The sequence below is a fragment of the Acipenser ruthenus genome, chromosome 36, assembly GCF_902713425.1.
Source record: "Acipenser ruthenus chromosome 36, fAciRut3.2 maternal haplotype, whole genome shotgun sequence".
NCBI lineage: Eukaryota > Metazoa > Chordata > Actinopteri > Acipenseriformes > Acipenseridae > Acipenser > Acipenser ruthenus.
The window spans coordinates 1,848,893-1,864,616 of record NC_081224.1 but is presented as its reverse complement, the minus strand read 5'-3'; the positions used below and the strand labels follow the sequence as shown (position 1 = coordinate 1,864,616).

General features: G+C 40.3%; 1 protein-coding gene across 2 annotated transcripts in view; it reads right to left on the bottom strand.

Moving 5' to 3' along the window:
- LOC117402031 (collagen alpha-1(XI) chain) overlaps positions 1-15,724 on the bottom strand; it is a 135,164-nt gene that overhangs the window by 34,213 nt on the left and 85,227 nt on the right. For both annotated transcript variants that reach the window (XM_059008212.1, XM_059008213.1), the window contains 10 exons: positions 14,730-14,783; positions 13,944-14,051; positions 13,383-13,472; positions 12,821-12,874; positions 10,610-10,717; positions 8,532-8,639; positions 7,571-7,624; positions 5,671-5,724; positions 5,207-5,314; positions 1,997-2,050 (listed from right to left, as the gene is read on the bottom strand). In XM_059008212.1, the coding sequence (XP_058864195.1) occupies positions 1,997-2,050; positions 5,207-5,314; positions 5,671-5,724; positions 7,571-7,624; positions 8,532-8,639; positions 10,610-10,717; positions 12,821-12,874; positions 13,383-13,472; positions 13,944-14,051; positions 14,730-14,783 (792 nt within the window). The remainder of the gene's footprint in view (positions 1-1,996; positions 2,051-5,206; positions 5,315-5,670; positions 5,725-7,570; positions 7,625-8,531; positions 8,640-10,609; positions 10,718-12,820; positions 12,875-13,382; positions 13,473-13,943; positions 14,052-14,729; positions 14,784-15,724) is intronic.

The window sequence follows — 15,724 nt, the reverse complement described above, 5'->3', positions numbered from 1 at the left end:
AGCTGACTGCTTTTTTTCACACTGCGGACTCACCATGCAGCCACCCAAGAACTACAGCGTCGGAGGACAACGCAGCTCCCGGGCAGCTTACAGGCAAGCCCGCAGGCGCCTGGCCAGACTACAGGGGTCGCTGGTGAGTGGTGAGCCGAGAACACCATGACCGACTTGACCCTCCCTCCCCCCGGGCGACGCTCGGCCAATTGTGCGCCGCCCCTTGGAAGCTCCCGTCCTCGATCGGCAAAGGAATAGCCTGGATTCGAACTCGCGACTTGCAGGCTATAGAGCGCATCCTGCACTCACGTGGAGCGCCTTTACTGGATGCGCCACTCGGGAGCCCCCACGAAGTCTAATTTTTCATTGAAAACGTATGATCGTTTACGTTTAAGGTTTAATTCTGGCCAGATACTGAAACAGCACGATTATATCTTTACACATACAATGTAGCTCTTCATCTAAAGCACAACGTCAGAGTTACGTACATCACAGGAGCTTTAAATAAAAGATCGAACAGCGAGCTGAGAAATGAAATTAATCATCGCCCATTAAGTAACAACAAATGCTTCTGTAAAGTCAGTAAGTGGCTTCATGATTTGCATTCGATGTGACAGACTTACAGCAGCAGACTGTACTATCTGTGCAACCCTGCTTATTAAAATGTAACACACACAGTGGCTCCCGAACAGCATAACCCTGCTTAAGGGCTATCTTTCTGACACATAAGACTTGTCAGTGTGCTTGTCAGTTTACAGGTTCACATGCATATACGAATAGTTTCCTGCACTCCCTCAATAAGTCGAAGAAGATGTGAGCGTTCTGCCTGAACTCTCATTTCAGAGGATATTTTTTTTTTACAGCACTATCACTGAATTTCTGATTTGCACCCTGATGGTGACCACCTTATTTTTCAGTATATACTGACGGAAATGCCTACAGCTATGGCCAAAAGTTTTGCATCACCTAGAATTTTAAGATTGAGATATAATTTAAAAAAAATCTATATGAACATCATTTAGATCTTTTTATTTAACATCACATACTCAAAGAAACTACAAAATTATACCGCAAAAGTCTACCGAAAACCATAATAGTATTTCAGTATTTCATGTTAGATTTCGAAAATGTTACATTTTTCAATTTGTATCAGTTTTTCATTAGGTATATGGAAAACTACAAAGCGGTCTGTAATTCATATATGTTAACATTATTCAGCAGGTTTCATTCGACTTTGTGAAGCAAAATTAGTTGATTCTATAGGGTTTTTCAAAGCCTTTGGGCATAGCTGTATATCCCCTTAAGTCACAATTGTACCAAGTTAAGTTTCCTATTTATGTATCTATTTTATAATGCATCATTATTTTTTTGGCAGGGCAACTTCTCAGCATCCTATGAATTTTTTAATAATATACAGTGAATACCAATAATGAAATGGTACAGCTAATTTTAATGTGACAGCATTTCCATCTGACGCAAACTATTTGATTAAAGCCATCAAATCATACAAAAGAAATTTCACATGTCTCTATGGCTTTGATATAACGGTCTCCCTTATATATTATATACAGTGTTACGTTTTGCTTGAAGTGATTGCCTCCATTTCAGTGTTTTACGACTGACTTTTCAAAACCTCTTGATCTGTGCGTTCCTATGTGTAGGTTTATGAACCATGAAAATAGTCAACAGAAGAAAAAAACACGATCTCAGCTGTGCGAATGAATGAACTATGTTATGGTATTCCAATTAATTACATGGCAAGTTAAATGCATACTCCAATTAAGCATCACTGCGACTGCATGCATCTGTTTCAGACAGTTGCATACTGAAGATAGTTGCGTAAAAATAATTGAGAAAATGGACCTTAGATACAGACAGACGGTGTCCCCGATTCTGCAGTACAGGTTAATTAAGTAAAGTGTGATGCTTGTGAAACTCCTCTGGTCTGCTGCTTGTTAAAGGACAGCTTTGTTAGGATGAGATCTGTAAGTAGAGGACTACGCACCATCAAGCCAACATGCCCGCTCTCCCCCTTCTCTCCTGGTGGACCTGGCAAACCCTGGAACAAAGTAAAACACAAAGATTAATAGAAATACATACGGGAAAAAAAAGCCACAGTGCTCCACGTGAATGTTTACCATGGAAAAATTGCACATTACTTTTGCAGTTTTCCCATGTTTATACAATTTACCACAGCTTACCATGGTTTGCCATGTTTTTTTTTTATATGCTGCACCATACCTTATGAAGTTTATAAACTAAAGTTTGGGAGGAACCTCTTTAAAGCTGGGTCTTAGGGGCTCCCGAGTGGAGCATCCAGTAAAGGCGCTCCGTGTGGAATGCAGGATGCGCTCTATAGTCTGGACGTTGCGACTTCGAGTCCAGGCTATTCCTTTGCCGACCGAGGACAGGAGCTTCCAGGTGGCGGCGCTCAATTGGCCGAGCGTCGCCCGGGGGGAGGGAGGGTTAGGTCGGTCAGGGTGTCCTCGGCTCACCGTGCACCAGCGACCCCTGTAGTCTGGCCGGGCGCCTGCGGGTTTGCCTGTAAGCTGCCCGAGAGCTGCGTTGTCCTCTGACGCTGTAACTCTTGGGTGGCTGCATGGTGAGTCCGCAGTGTGAAAAAAAGCGGTCGGCTGACAGCACACGCTTCAGAGGACAGCGTGTGTTCATCTTCGCCCTCCCGAGTCAGCACAAGGGTGGTAGCGGTGAGCTGAGCCTAAAAATAATTGGCCATTTCCAAATTGGGTAGAAAATAATACAAAATAATTGGCAACGACTAAATTTATAAAAAAAAAAAAAAAAAAAAGAAAAAAGAAAAAAAGCTGGGTCTTTAAGTCCACAGCGCTCCCTGCTGGTTTGTTTAATGCATGTTCTGCTCTCTTTTGCCACCTGGTGGCAGGACTGGCAAAGTACAGCTGAATAGTTGGTTTTGGCTACCATTGTACACACATTATGTCATCCAATTTTGGGCTATCAGCGCTATAAATAGACCGGTAACCTACCTTCCTATTACGTTTGATTCATTCGTACCCCCTGCCTCCCCCAGCCCCACCCTTGCTTTTGGTACTCTCTGTTATTGGGGGGGGGTCTACTGCCTCGACATGCAGGCCAAGTGATGGACCCCCAAACCAAGCAGATTTTAGGCAATTGTTCATTTCTGTACCTCATGTAATCATCAATAAAATATTAGTTATTCAGATTTGTGTGTTGTGGCGGTTTGTTCTAATCTTCTGAAACTGGTTACACTTTGCACTGCTTTACCAGGCTTCCCCTATGCTTTGTTACACTTTGCTATGCTCTACCAGGCTTCCCCTATGCTTTGTTACACTTTGCAATGCTTTACCAGGCTTCCCTATGATTTGTTACACTTTGCTATGCTTTACCAGGCTCCCCCTATGCTTTGTTACACTTTGCAATGCTTTACCAGGCTTCCCTATGATTTGTTACACTTTGCTATGCTTTACCAGGCTTCCCCTATGCTTTGTTACACTTTGCAATACTTTACCAGGCTTCCCTATGATTTGTTACACTTTGCAATGCTTTACCAGGCTTCCCTATGATTTGTTACACTTTGCAATGCTTTACCAGGCTTCCCTATGATTTGCTATACTTTGCAATGCTTTACCAGGCTTCCCCTATGCTTTGTTACACTTTGCAATGCTTTACCAGGCTCCCCCTATGCTTTGTTACACTTTGCTGTGCTTTTACGATGGTACACTTCAGCAGATATCACACCTTCTCTACATAAAAGGACATATCCATGAAACTGTGCTTGACTGGTGTGTGTTTGGTTTTTTTGTTTGTTTTGAGTTTCATGCATATAAAACTTAATTTGACATACAGCTACAGCTATCTGATAATGCAGCTATGGCCAAAAGTTTAGCATAACCTAGAATTCTAGAATTCTACCACTGAGCCATCACTTAAAAAAATAATTCTTGAACATATTTTAGAGCTTTTATTTAACATCATTTAATCAAAGAAACTACAAAAATGATATCGCAAAAGTTGCCAGTTTTTCAGTAAGTAGCTGGAAAACTAAAAGCAGTATGTTTCATTCGACTTTTAAATGTAATTAATTCTGTAGGGTGATGCAAAACCTTTGCTGTACTTCTGTAAATATTTCACAAGTTTTGTGAATAGGGTCCGGTACGAGACAAGTGTAACCTTGACAAGTGTAAAATAACAGGGCAGCCTTCCATTCCACCTGCAGGGGCTGTGAATTGGATTCTGTAGCGTGTGAGAATTAGTAAATTCTTCAGAGCTTCCGGACAAGGTGAAAATGAATTCCACACAGGACCTAGCGGGAGCTGTTTAATGATCCAACTTCTTCATTAAGCAGGACGCTTTGTAAAGGATGGTTAAAGCTCTTTTTTTTTAATTCGCACTTCTCTGACTCTCTCTCTCTCTCTCTCTCTCTCTCTCTCTCTCAGAGTTATCTTCGATTTCCAGTAGCTGCTCCCCGCATCAAATTAATTGACTTCCTTTCTTCCTACTTGTGACGCGCTCCGGCCGACACGATCGGATCTCTCTTTCTTTCTTTCTTTCTTTCTTTCTTTCTTTCTTTCTTTCTTTTATTCAGTCGTGGAGAACACTATCATTTGTTTTCAAGAGGCTGCAGACTTTCTTTAGCCGTGCCCTGCACGCTATGTAACAACTCAACGCAAAACTTTTATAAACACTGAATCAGTCAGAGAAGAACTTTATGTTTCAAAACATGTTTGGCCAGTTTGGCAGTTCAAGGCACTTCACCATAAATGTTCATTAATGATAAACGGCTTTGAGATGGAATTGCAGTGCAGGTCGTATTGGCTTGTTTTATTGCAATGTCATTTCAGTGCAATGATTGAATGTGTGTTTTATTTCTGAATCCCTGAACATATTGGTATGATTTGTGCATGCTTCGATTAGAACATCAGTATATACTAAAGCTGACTGAACTAGCATTTCACTGATAAATTGTTGTCCAATGCCTTGTTTTATTGTAATGTCGTTTTAGTGCAATGATTGCATGTGTGTTTTATTGTACAATGCCTGAACGTATTGTGCGATTGCATGCTTCATAACATCCTTTCTTATAACGCGTGAATCTACTGTTGTTTTCAGAGACCGATATTGAGAACATGTTTATATAATTTAATAAATGCAGTTATTATTTTAGGAATAATACTGTTACAATACTATCCACAGACGGCACACGCTTAGTCATGCCTACCTGCAGTCCAGTGGGGCCTGCAACTCCACTGAAGCCCCGGGCTCCTTCATCCCCCTTGGGCCCGTACATTCCCTGCTGCCCCCTGGGTCCTGGGTCTCCGTCGGTTCCCTGCACACAACAGGAAGGACAGTTCATTCTGTAATGCAGTGGCTTTCAAACCAGGGACCCCTTAGGGGCCCGGAGAGTCCCCTTAGAAAGTGTAGACCTCCTTTGTAAAAACAACATAGCTATTTACTAAACAGAAATAAAAAGTTATTTGACTGTTGTGTTGATCAACAGACCTTGTGATGCGTACACACGCACACACACAAACATTTCCATTCACTGCACAGGGGTGGAAATAAGACTCCCACTGCATAGCAGTTTGATCCATTCCTGTTTTTTTTGCTATGAGTTTAATAAGACACACCTGAGCTTGTGACAGACACACTGTGGCTCATCAAACTTGTGAAATGAACACTAACCCGGGGTCCCATGTGTCCGATAGGGCCTTGATTGCCAGCGGGTCCGGGTGGGCCCTGGAGGAAAGAGGAGAACAATTCATATCCATACCATACTGTCTGAATTCCTATCAATGGGATTGATGAAGAAGTGCTCCTCTGTTCACTATTGAAGCAGCACTAGCTTTCAGTTCTCTCACCGTTTGCATCGTATCTCTGGTTTCCCAGTAGCGAAGTGCAATAAACCGCAGTGAAAGCATGATAAAGCAGAGGTAAGCAGGGTTAAGGAATAGCGAGGTACGGTAAAGCATATTAGCAAACATGACAAACCAGGGTGAACTAAGGTAAATGCATAGTATAACCATGGGAAAAGCATGGGGGAACACTGCAAAAATACAGTGGTAAACTTTTATAAGGGGTAAGACAAATACTATTCTATTTCCGCTGCATCTCTGCTATTAAGACAGTACTATTCTATTTACATTTGAACAGCAACAATGCCATGCGTTGCTCCTTTGATGTGAGCTGTTGTGAACCAGCTGTCTTTGCTTTTGTTTAAGCGGCACAGTGTACAGTATGTGATCTATAAGGAGGGAGTCATGGAGGTCAGGCTGGGCTGTGACTGGCTGTCAGGGCTTGCTCTCGAAGAGGCTGACAGTGAGCCTGGAGTGAATAATGACTTCTGCGAACTCGCAGGTGATGCATTAATTACCATTCATTATTCTGGACTGGAGCACTTGTGAGGAAGCAGCTCGTTAGATGTCACTGTGCCGACACGTCACAGACACTTAACTGCCTACCGCGCTGTGGGGGGCGGGAGGTAATATGTGAAGCTCTAATGTAACACTCTAACTATCTCCTGCACTTCCTCTCCATGTCCAGGATTAAGCAAAGACAATAGAAACCTTCTCAATCTGCAAAGCCTCCCTCATCTACCAGACTGCGCTGTGCCTGATTCACTGAGAAAACAGTGCAGTGTTGGGGGTGTGTGTGCGGCTTACTGTCAACGTGACCAAACCGCAAATTTATAGAAACAGGTGATTCTTGTTGCAGAGACAGACATGCAAAAACTACAAACCCATAACTATGTTCTATTGAGCTTTTTATTCTTAAAAAATACCATGTGGTGGAAGCAACTTAACCTGTTAAGTACCAATGACATTTTTCTTTGAAAAAAGCTGTATTTATTTATGTAATTTGATACACCACATTTAGACTTTTTGCACTAAACAAAATGTGAGTATTGTATCATAACAATATAGTTAAAGAGAAAATTAAAACAGGTAGCTGCTACCAGTTAAAAATGCTCCAAAAAATGACAAAAGTAGTCTGTCCTCAGATAAGGACAATGGCACTTAATGGGTTTATCTATGACTTGCAGCTCTTCATAGTAGTGTCAGAAGAATGTCTGTATTTGCCAGTTAAATAGTTGTAAAAATAGCCGACTAGTTGGCACTTTAAACAAAAATCTATGAATAAATCATGGACTTGATCATTTCTGCTGCTCAATTTGTGCACATGCAGTTTTGTAAACTGCTTTAAAGCCACTGGGAATTTTCTAAAAACGATGTATTCGAAAATGTCACCGGATTTCTGAAACCGCGCGCTTCACAACCACTTTCTGTTAAATTCAAACAGCTGAATAGAACTGAAATACTGGCATTGCTTGATCGCTGCTAGCAGACACTTTAATAAACAGCTCGCAAACGTGACTGTTGTGGTTGCTGCTTCTCTAGGCGCTACACCTGCTTTGCAGTGCTTTGGCAGGAAGCCTGTGTGTGTTCAATGGTGCTGTCGTTCAAGCTGTTCTGTCACAGTTAAAATCTTTCAAACGTGTTTTCTCTCAGGTTTAATTAAGGTATGCAGAATTTCTACAAGCAATGCTAGAACAGGCAAACAAAAAAAAACACAAAATAACACTTACCAATTCTCCCTTGTCTCCTTTACTTCCTTTCTGCCCAGGGCCTCCAGTTTCACCCTTTAAAATAACAAAACGTTAATCAGCTTTTGCTAACAATGCAGTACAGCTGTGGCCACAAGTTTTGCATCACCCTGTACAAATAACTAATCTTGCTTCATAAAGTCGAATGAAACCTGCTGACTAATGTTACGTTAACCTTTTGAATTACACACCGCTTTGTAGTTTTCCATAATGAAAAACTGATACAACTTGAAAAATGTGACATTTTGAAATCTAACATGAAATACTGTACTACTATTATGGATTCCGGTAGACTTTTGCAATGTCATTTTGTAGTTTATTTGATTACATGATGTTAAATAGAAGATCTAAATTATGTTCATATAGTTTATTTTTAAATGATGTCTCAATCTTAATTCTAGGTGATTCAAAACTTTCTTGGCTGTAGCTGTAGATTTACAGTATATGGTGCTGAATACGTTTCTGGTGCCCATTCAAGGGTAATGATGACTTCAGACAGTAAAATCCCAGAGTGGACAGCGAGCTCTCTTCCAGTGACAGAGGGCACTTCGGGTCTCCTGCTATGTCAGTAAGTTTCCATTTATTGATTCCAATATTCAACACGCATATATCTTAAACATTTTAAAGTTTAGTTATAAATTTAGTTATAAATAGAAATCAGATAGTGATCGGTTGCTTAATGTTCTAGAAGAAAGCTCAGGTACAGTCTGTCATCAGGAGAGGATTCAGGTAAGCTTGTCTCACTCTCACTCTCAAGCGCCTGTCTTATATATCTTGCCTAACAGCGTGTGCGTTAAGGTGAACTTTGTTTTTGCCAGTGTTTCAACCAAGCTCAGTCAACTCGGTTCCTTGTCTGGTTGGTAACAGCATACCTTGCAGCTGTGTTCGTGATATTTGCCTTCATTAATCCCAACATAAGAGATCACTTTGTGTAGTTCAGTACCTTGTCTCCATCTTCTCCAGGAGGCCCCTGAGGTCCAGCCACCCCAAGAAGACCCATCGGCCCCTGAGTGCCGTCCTGCCCGACCGGGCCCATTGGACCTTTCTCCCCCTGGAGGAACCAAAAAAAAAAAAGAAAAATGAAACCCAGAGTACAGAACATCATGGGCAGCATTTTCAAAGTCTCCAGTCTTTAAATTAACTCCTAATTTTTTAACAGGCAAAACACGTGTTCATTTTGCAAAACCAGAACCAAGCGACTAAGTGATAGATTTCAAGTCCTCCAAAGTCCTCTCGGTGTGTTCTGTGTTTTCCGTTTTCTAACATTAACATGATTTTGTTTCTCAAAAAAATAGGAAGTTAATTGAAGAATGGAAGAAACGCTTTGAGAATATGGTCCCACATGGTCTAATGGACCCCTTTTATTTTTAAGCTGATTTAGTCTATGTGCTTATATAGGGCTAATTTTATTTCCTGTTCTATGTTGAATTTCAATCGCATTTTTCAAAGGGTCAGTATATAGAAATGTGTTTGACTAAGAGGTTATCTATCAAATGTCCACAAATGTGTTTGTGTTTTTCAGAAGAGAAACGCATGATTCATAAGTGCGGAGCAGATTTGGTTTCTCTATATATTTCAACGATAACCAATTGTATTCAACACAAAAACAAAAAAAGCAAAATGACCGTTTGTTTCAGCAGCCTGACGCTGAGGCTTTGGGGAGCTGTTCAAGACTCAGCTCAGCTTCGTATCAGTCCGATTTATTAAAATGTAACCACAGGCAATTAATTGAACCTTCTATAATTAGCGCTGAGCAGACTAACAATGGCACCTCTTTAATGAATCTGTCTGTTATATATTTCTTTCAGAGTAATTAGGTCATTAAGTAATTTTGCCATTCATTTTTAAATTAAGTAAAATCTGACACAGTTCCCGTTCTGTTTTTTTCAACTGTTCAAATAACATACCGGTCATTTATCTTTTCATTGTTAACATCCTGACAACTTTTTACACTTATAACTTTGAAGTCTGTTTCAAAGCTATTTTCAAAATGTCTGCTCTAGTGCACTGGGGTTTGAGATCTGTCCTCTAAATCACTGCAGGAAAAACATAATGAGTGCTCTGTCTTTTCTGTTCCGTACCACATCATGGCTCGTTATCGCTGTGTTGCCTGTTTGACAATGTAGGTAATAATTCTGACACTATCAGTGCACTAGAGCGGACATTGGGAAAAGAGCTTTGAAACAGACTTTAAAGTTTTAAGTGTAAAAAAATGTTAACAATGAAAATTAAAAAACGACAGGTACGTTGTTTAAACAGTTGTAGCAGCATGTGGGGACGTGGAACTCTATATTCTTTGGAACCCCGCTACTTACTCTTTAACTGAATGTAAGAGTCGGTTGTTTCCTTGTGCAAAAGAGTTTTTGTTATAATTTAGTTTAGAATGTTTTGTTGCATAATATACACAGTTTATTTCAAAAGCAAAAAAAACCCCAAAAAAACAGGTATTCTATTTGAGAGAATTGTTTTTTATTATTATTTATGGCTTTTGACTAAAGTATACTGTGATTTAATGCTCTTACTGTATCTAGATTTGAATAAAACTATAATGCACAAAAATGTGTTTAACAAACACACAGTAATCATTGTTACACGGGTTTCATAAAACAATCAGATGCACTTAAATTGTAACTTACATCATTATTATTATTATTATTATTATTATTATTATTATTATTATTAACATAGAGAGCATCTTTCCAAACTGGCTGAACTGTTAAGTCTGGTGACTTTAGCTCTGCTTACACTGCCCCCAGTGTGCGCAAAGAGAATTACACTCTGTTAGTGAACATGACTACTCAGGGAAGTGATAACCATGCTTCAGTTAAGGCTATTCTTGAGACAGGATTTACTGCTTAAACTTTAACTGCAGGCTTTCCAGATTTCTAGCGTGAGATTTTTCTCAGCTAACAAACAGACTTACCACCATAACTTAACCCACTTCCTGTAACTTTTACTGCTGGGCATTACAGAAAAGAACAATGCCACGAAGAAAGCCAGCGTATTGATTGGGCGTCTTACCGGAGAGCCTTTCTCTCCCATTGGTCCAGGTGGGCCTGTGCTGCCGGGACGACCAGGCAAGCCGATTCCTCCCGCAGGTCCTGGGGGTCCTCTCTCCCCTGCCGCACCCTGCCAATGGAAATCACGAGATGGGGTGTTAGGGGCTACTGCTGGATTTATTCACTCATCCCCGTCCTATTGATAACAAGCGTGGTCCCCCCTTATAAAAGTTTACTACAGTAAATCTGCACTGCAGTTTTGACTTTTTCCCCATGAATGGTTTTCTAAGCATTAATCATAGTTTACAGTGTTTTGCCGTGTTTTGAAAACAATATATATTTTACTACACAGGGATAGAAATAAGACTCCCACTGCATAGCAGTTTGATCCATTCTTGGTTTTACTGGGAGTTTAATCAGGCACTCCTGAGCTTGTTACCTACACACACGGGCTGTGCAATAGCAGTCTTATTTCCAGCTCTGTCATATCTCTCTGGGCTTTACAATGCTTACTTTTATGCTTACTTATTTAACATGTATATTATTTTATTGTATGCATCATTTATGTATGCAGTAGTTTACCATGTTTATTATAGTGCATGACCATGCCTTGTTATATTCTTTATATGCTTTCACTGTGCTTTATTACACTTTGCTATGCTTTTACTATTGCAAACTTTTATAAGGGTTAGTTTACCATACCCCTCTGTGCTTTACAAAGCTCACCTATGCTTTACCATTATTATTATTATTATTATTATTTATTTCTTAGCAGACGCCCTTATCCAGGGCGACTTACAATTGTTACAAGATATCACAATATATTTTTATTTTTTTATTATTTTTTATGTACAATTACCCATTTACACAGTTGGGTTTTTACTGGAGCAATCTAGGTAAAGTACCTTGCTCAAGGGTACAGCAGCAGTGTCCCCCACCTGGGATTGAACCAACGACCCTCCAGTCAAGAGTCCAGAGCCCTAACATTACTCCACACTGCTGCCCATGCTTTCACTGTGCTTTGTTACACTTTGCTCTGCTTTCACTGTGGGAAACCTTCAGAAGGGTGGCTTCCACTAGGGCATTCTCAGTGTAATTTGCAAGGTAAGGTATGCAGGACCACACTCTGGCTGCTTTTCTCCATTGATTCAGTGGAGATCAGAAAGTGCCTTAGGCCCCTACTGTACGTGTTAATGCAAGTTTGTTGAATTTCTCGGAAGATGATACCAAGATTGGGGGGGCGGCATTTCTCTTACACATTACATTCCTACAGCATTCCGCTCCAATGCAGGTGTAATGATAAGAGGTGCGGGAGCAATTTTCAAAACTGCAGAGCTTTAACCCTACAAACGCTGATTCAGAGCTCTTATACTCCAGCCTAAACTGGCATGAGCTTGGATGGGGTAAAAATCAGGAACTACAGTGTCTAAAGTGCCATTGGTGGCTCTTTATATTAAGGTGTACTGTGCTTATTATTATTATTATTATTATTTATTTCTTAGCAGATGCCCTTATCCAGGGCGACTTACAATTGGTACAAGATATCACATTAATTTTACACACAATTACACATTTATACAATTGGGGTTTTACTGGAGCAATCTAGGTAAAGTACCTTGCTCAAGGGTACAGCAGCACTCCCACCTGGGATTGAACCCACGACCCTCCGGTCAAGAGTCCAGACCCCTAACTACTACTCCACACTGCTGATTGGGCTTTGCAAATGTAATTGGATGGATTGGATGTTTAGCTCTTCTTAGACAAAGACACACAGACACGCATCGCCATATAATCTCATAGCTATAGAATGTCCTTATCAAAATAATTGGTTAACCATATATGTGTGTATAAGGATAGGTGCTTACATACTGTACAGCTATGACCAAACGTTTTGCATCACCCTATGGAAGTAACACATTTTGAATTACATACCGCTTTGTAGTTTTCCGTATACTTAACGAAAAACTAAATAAAAATTGGAAAACGTGACATTTTGAAATCTAACATGAAATACTATACTACTATTATAATTTCCAGTAGACTTTTGTAGTTTTTTTTAATTATCATGTTGTAGTTTCTTTGATTACATGATGTTAAATAAAAGATCTAAATTATGTTTAAATTATTATTTTTTTTATTACGTCTCAATCCTAAAATTCTAGGTGATGCAAAACTTTTGGCCATCGCTGTACATCCGCAACGCATTGCATAACAGGATAATGAAAGTACTTACAAGTAGCCCAGAAGAACCAGGGGGGCCCTCTCCTCCCTTCAGACCATGAGGACCCTGCAAAAGACACAAGCAGAGATCAGACAACTTTACAGGACTGGCGTCTGAAGCATGATCTGCTGGCTGTGTGCCTGCTGCCACTAAGGTTTGAATGACACAGTGATGCTTAAAGAGTAGGTATTGTTAACATCCTGACAACTTTTTACACTTATAACTTTAAAGTCTGTTTCAAAGCTCTTTTCAAAATGTCTGCTCTAGTGCACTGATAGCGTAAGGATTACTGTCCACATTGTCAAACAGGTAACACAGCGATAACGATCCATGTTGTGGTACGGAACAGAAAAGCCAGAGCACTTGTTAAGTTTTATTTTTTTTCAAATCCCTCTTCCTGCAGCAATTTAGAGGACAGATCTCAAACCCCAGTGCACCAGAGCGGACATTTGCATGGAGTTGACTGTGCTTCTCAGTGATTGGGCTTTGCAGATGTCATTGGATGGAATGAGACTCAAATGCCTGAGATGCTTATCTCTGCTAGGTTGTGAGGACGGTAAAATAAACTGGTTACCATGGTGCCCGCGATTCCGCTTCTTCCTTGAAAACCTCTCAGGCCTGCCGGACCGTTTTTCCCAGGAATTCCATGCGGGCCAGGATCTCCCTAAAAAAAAAAAAAAAAAAAAATCGGAAAAAAGACTAAGAAATCTTTGATTATCAAAGCCCTTTACGTTATTTTCAAAAATAACAGAACTAAACACAGGTTAAAGTGACAAAACTGAAAATAAACACAAGGGGGTGTTTAATTTTGGGCAGTTTAAGTAAGTTCCCGTGTAAAAGTTTACCACAGTATTTTTGCTCTGTATTTTTTTTATCATGCTTTTTCCCCATGGCTATACTATGCATGTACTACAGCTTACCCTGGTCTGCCATGTTTATTAACACATTTCACCATACCTCGCTATTCTTTACAATGCTTACCATGCTTTCTCTATGCTCTATTACACTTTGCTATGCTTTTACTGTGGGAGACTTTTCTTTGGGTTAGATGGCTTATTTCCCATTTGATAAATTGAGTTTTGAAAATCAGCCCCTATATATTCCTATATCCCGCGAGTCGAGTGGAGCCTCTTACCTTGTACCCTTCCTTTCCCGCTGATCCTGGCAGTCCCTGCTCTCCAGGGGGTCCTGGGGACCCAGGGTGTCCTCTCTCGCCCATCGGCCCAATCTCTCCTGATTTGCCCTGAAAGCACATGTGTTCGTTAGTTTTAAACCAACATGCGCCTAAACCTTTAACCCCAGTGGACCATTTACACCATTGACGCATCTATTAAACACTGACCATCAAAGATGTCCAACAGCCTCCCGACAGCCCCCCCCCCCCCCCCCAAATTAAATGATCGTCAATTGAGGTTTCATGAATACAAAACCCATATTTAACCATATATGAATTATTTGGAATAAGTTATCATTCTGTACAGTTATAAAATGGTAATTTTGTAGTTTCCCCATGCATTTCCCATGGTTCTACTTACCATAGTTTACCATAGTTTACCATCTTCTTTTAATATGCTTTACCACTCCTCTCTGTGCTTTACCATGCTTCCCTATGCTTTGCCATGCTTTCACTGTCCTTTATTACATTTTTCCTTTGCTTTTACTATGGAAAGCTTTTACAAGGGGTAGTTTACCATGGTTTATTTTTTAATATGCTTTACCTCTCCTCTCTTGTGTTTTACAATGCTTACCTGTGCTTTAGCATGCTTTCACTGTGCTTTATTACACTTGCTATGCTTTTACTGTAGCAGACTATTAAAAGGGGTTCCCTAGAGCGGAACAGGTTCATTCATCAGCACAGACCTTCTTGAAAGGCTGAGTGAACTGGGTCCTGTGGCACTAAGCAGGTTTTTTACGTACTTACCTGCGGTCCAACTACTCCCATGGGTCCTGGAGGGCCAGTTTTACCTTGGAAACCCTAAATAAAATAGAAAACAGAGTGCTTAAAAAATGTCAACATATCCAATACAAAGACTAATACAAAGCCAGGTCCTCGGGGCTCAGCGCTACAGTGCCTCCTCTTAATACAAACCCGAGGGATCGTTTGTGTCACAAACCATTAAAAGCTTAAAAGCAATATAAAAAAGCCTACCTGCTTAGTGCAAGTGTGTGTGTGTCTGTGTGAGTCTGCGTGTGCATGTGTGTATGTGTGTGTGTGTGTGTGCATGTGTGTGTCTCTGTGTGTCTGTGTTTGGGTGTGTGCACTGAACTTCTGAAATCAAAAACTAAGGAAAGTGCTCATGATCATTGTAAATAGTTATTCCACCTTTGCAGTAACCTACTGCGCCTCTAAGCACTTCTTACTAACCCTAATAACAGTATGTGCTTCTGAATGGCAGTGGTACTCTGGTAGTACAAACATAGCCAATTCGTGGTAATGAACATAACAGTACACCTGACACTAGATATATATATATCGGGGCAGCAGTGTGGAGTAGTGGTTAGGGCTCTGGACTCTTGACCAGAGGGTTGTGGGTTCAATCCCCAGTGGGGGACACTGCTGTTGTACCCTTGAGCAAGGTACTTTACCTAGATTGCTCCAGTAAAAACCCAACTGTATAAATGGGTAATTGTATGTAAAAATAATGTGATATCTGTATAATGTGAAATAATGTATAATGTGATATCTTGTAACAATTGTAAGTCGCCCTGGATAAGGGCGTCTGCTAAGAATTAAATAATAATAATAATATATATATATATATCCCCTTCAGTCACTGCGTGTATAACTGTACCAGGTTAAGTTTTCAATATATGTATCTATCTCATAAAAGTTTTGTTCAAAGTTTTGACAACTTCTCGAACAGCATGGAGTTGACACAAACTGTTTTAAAATTTCCAAAAATGTCATTTAAAAAC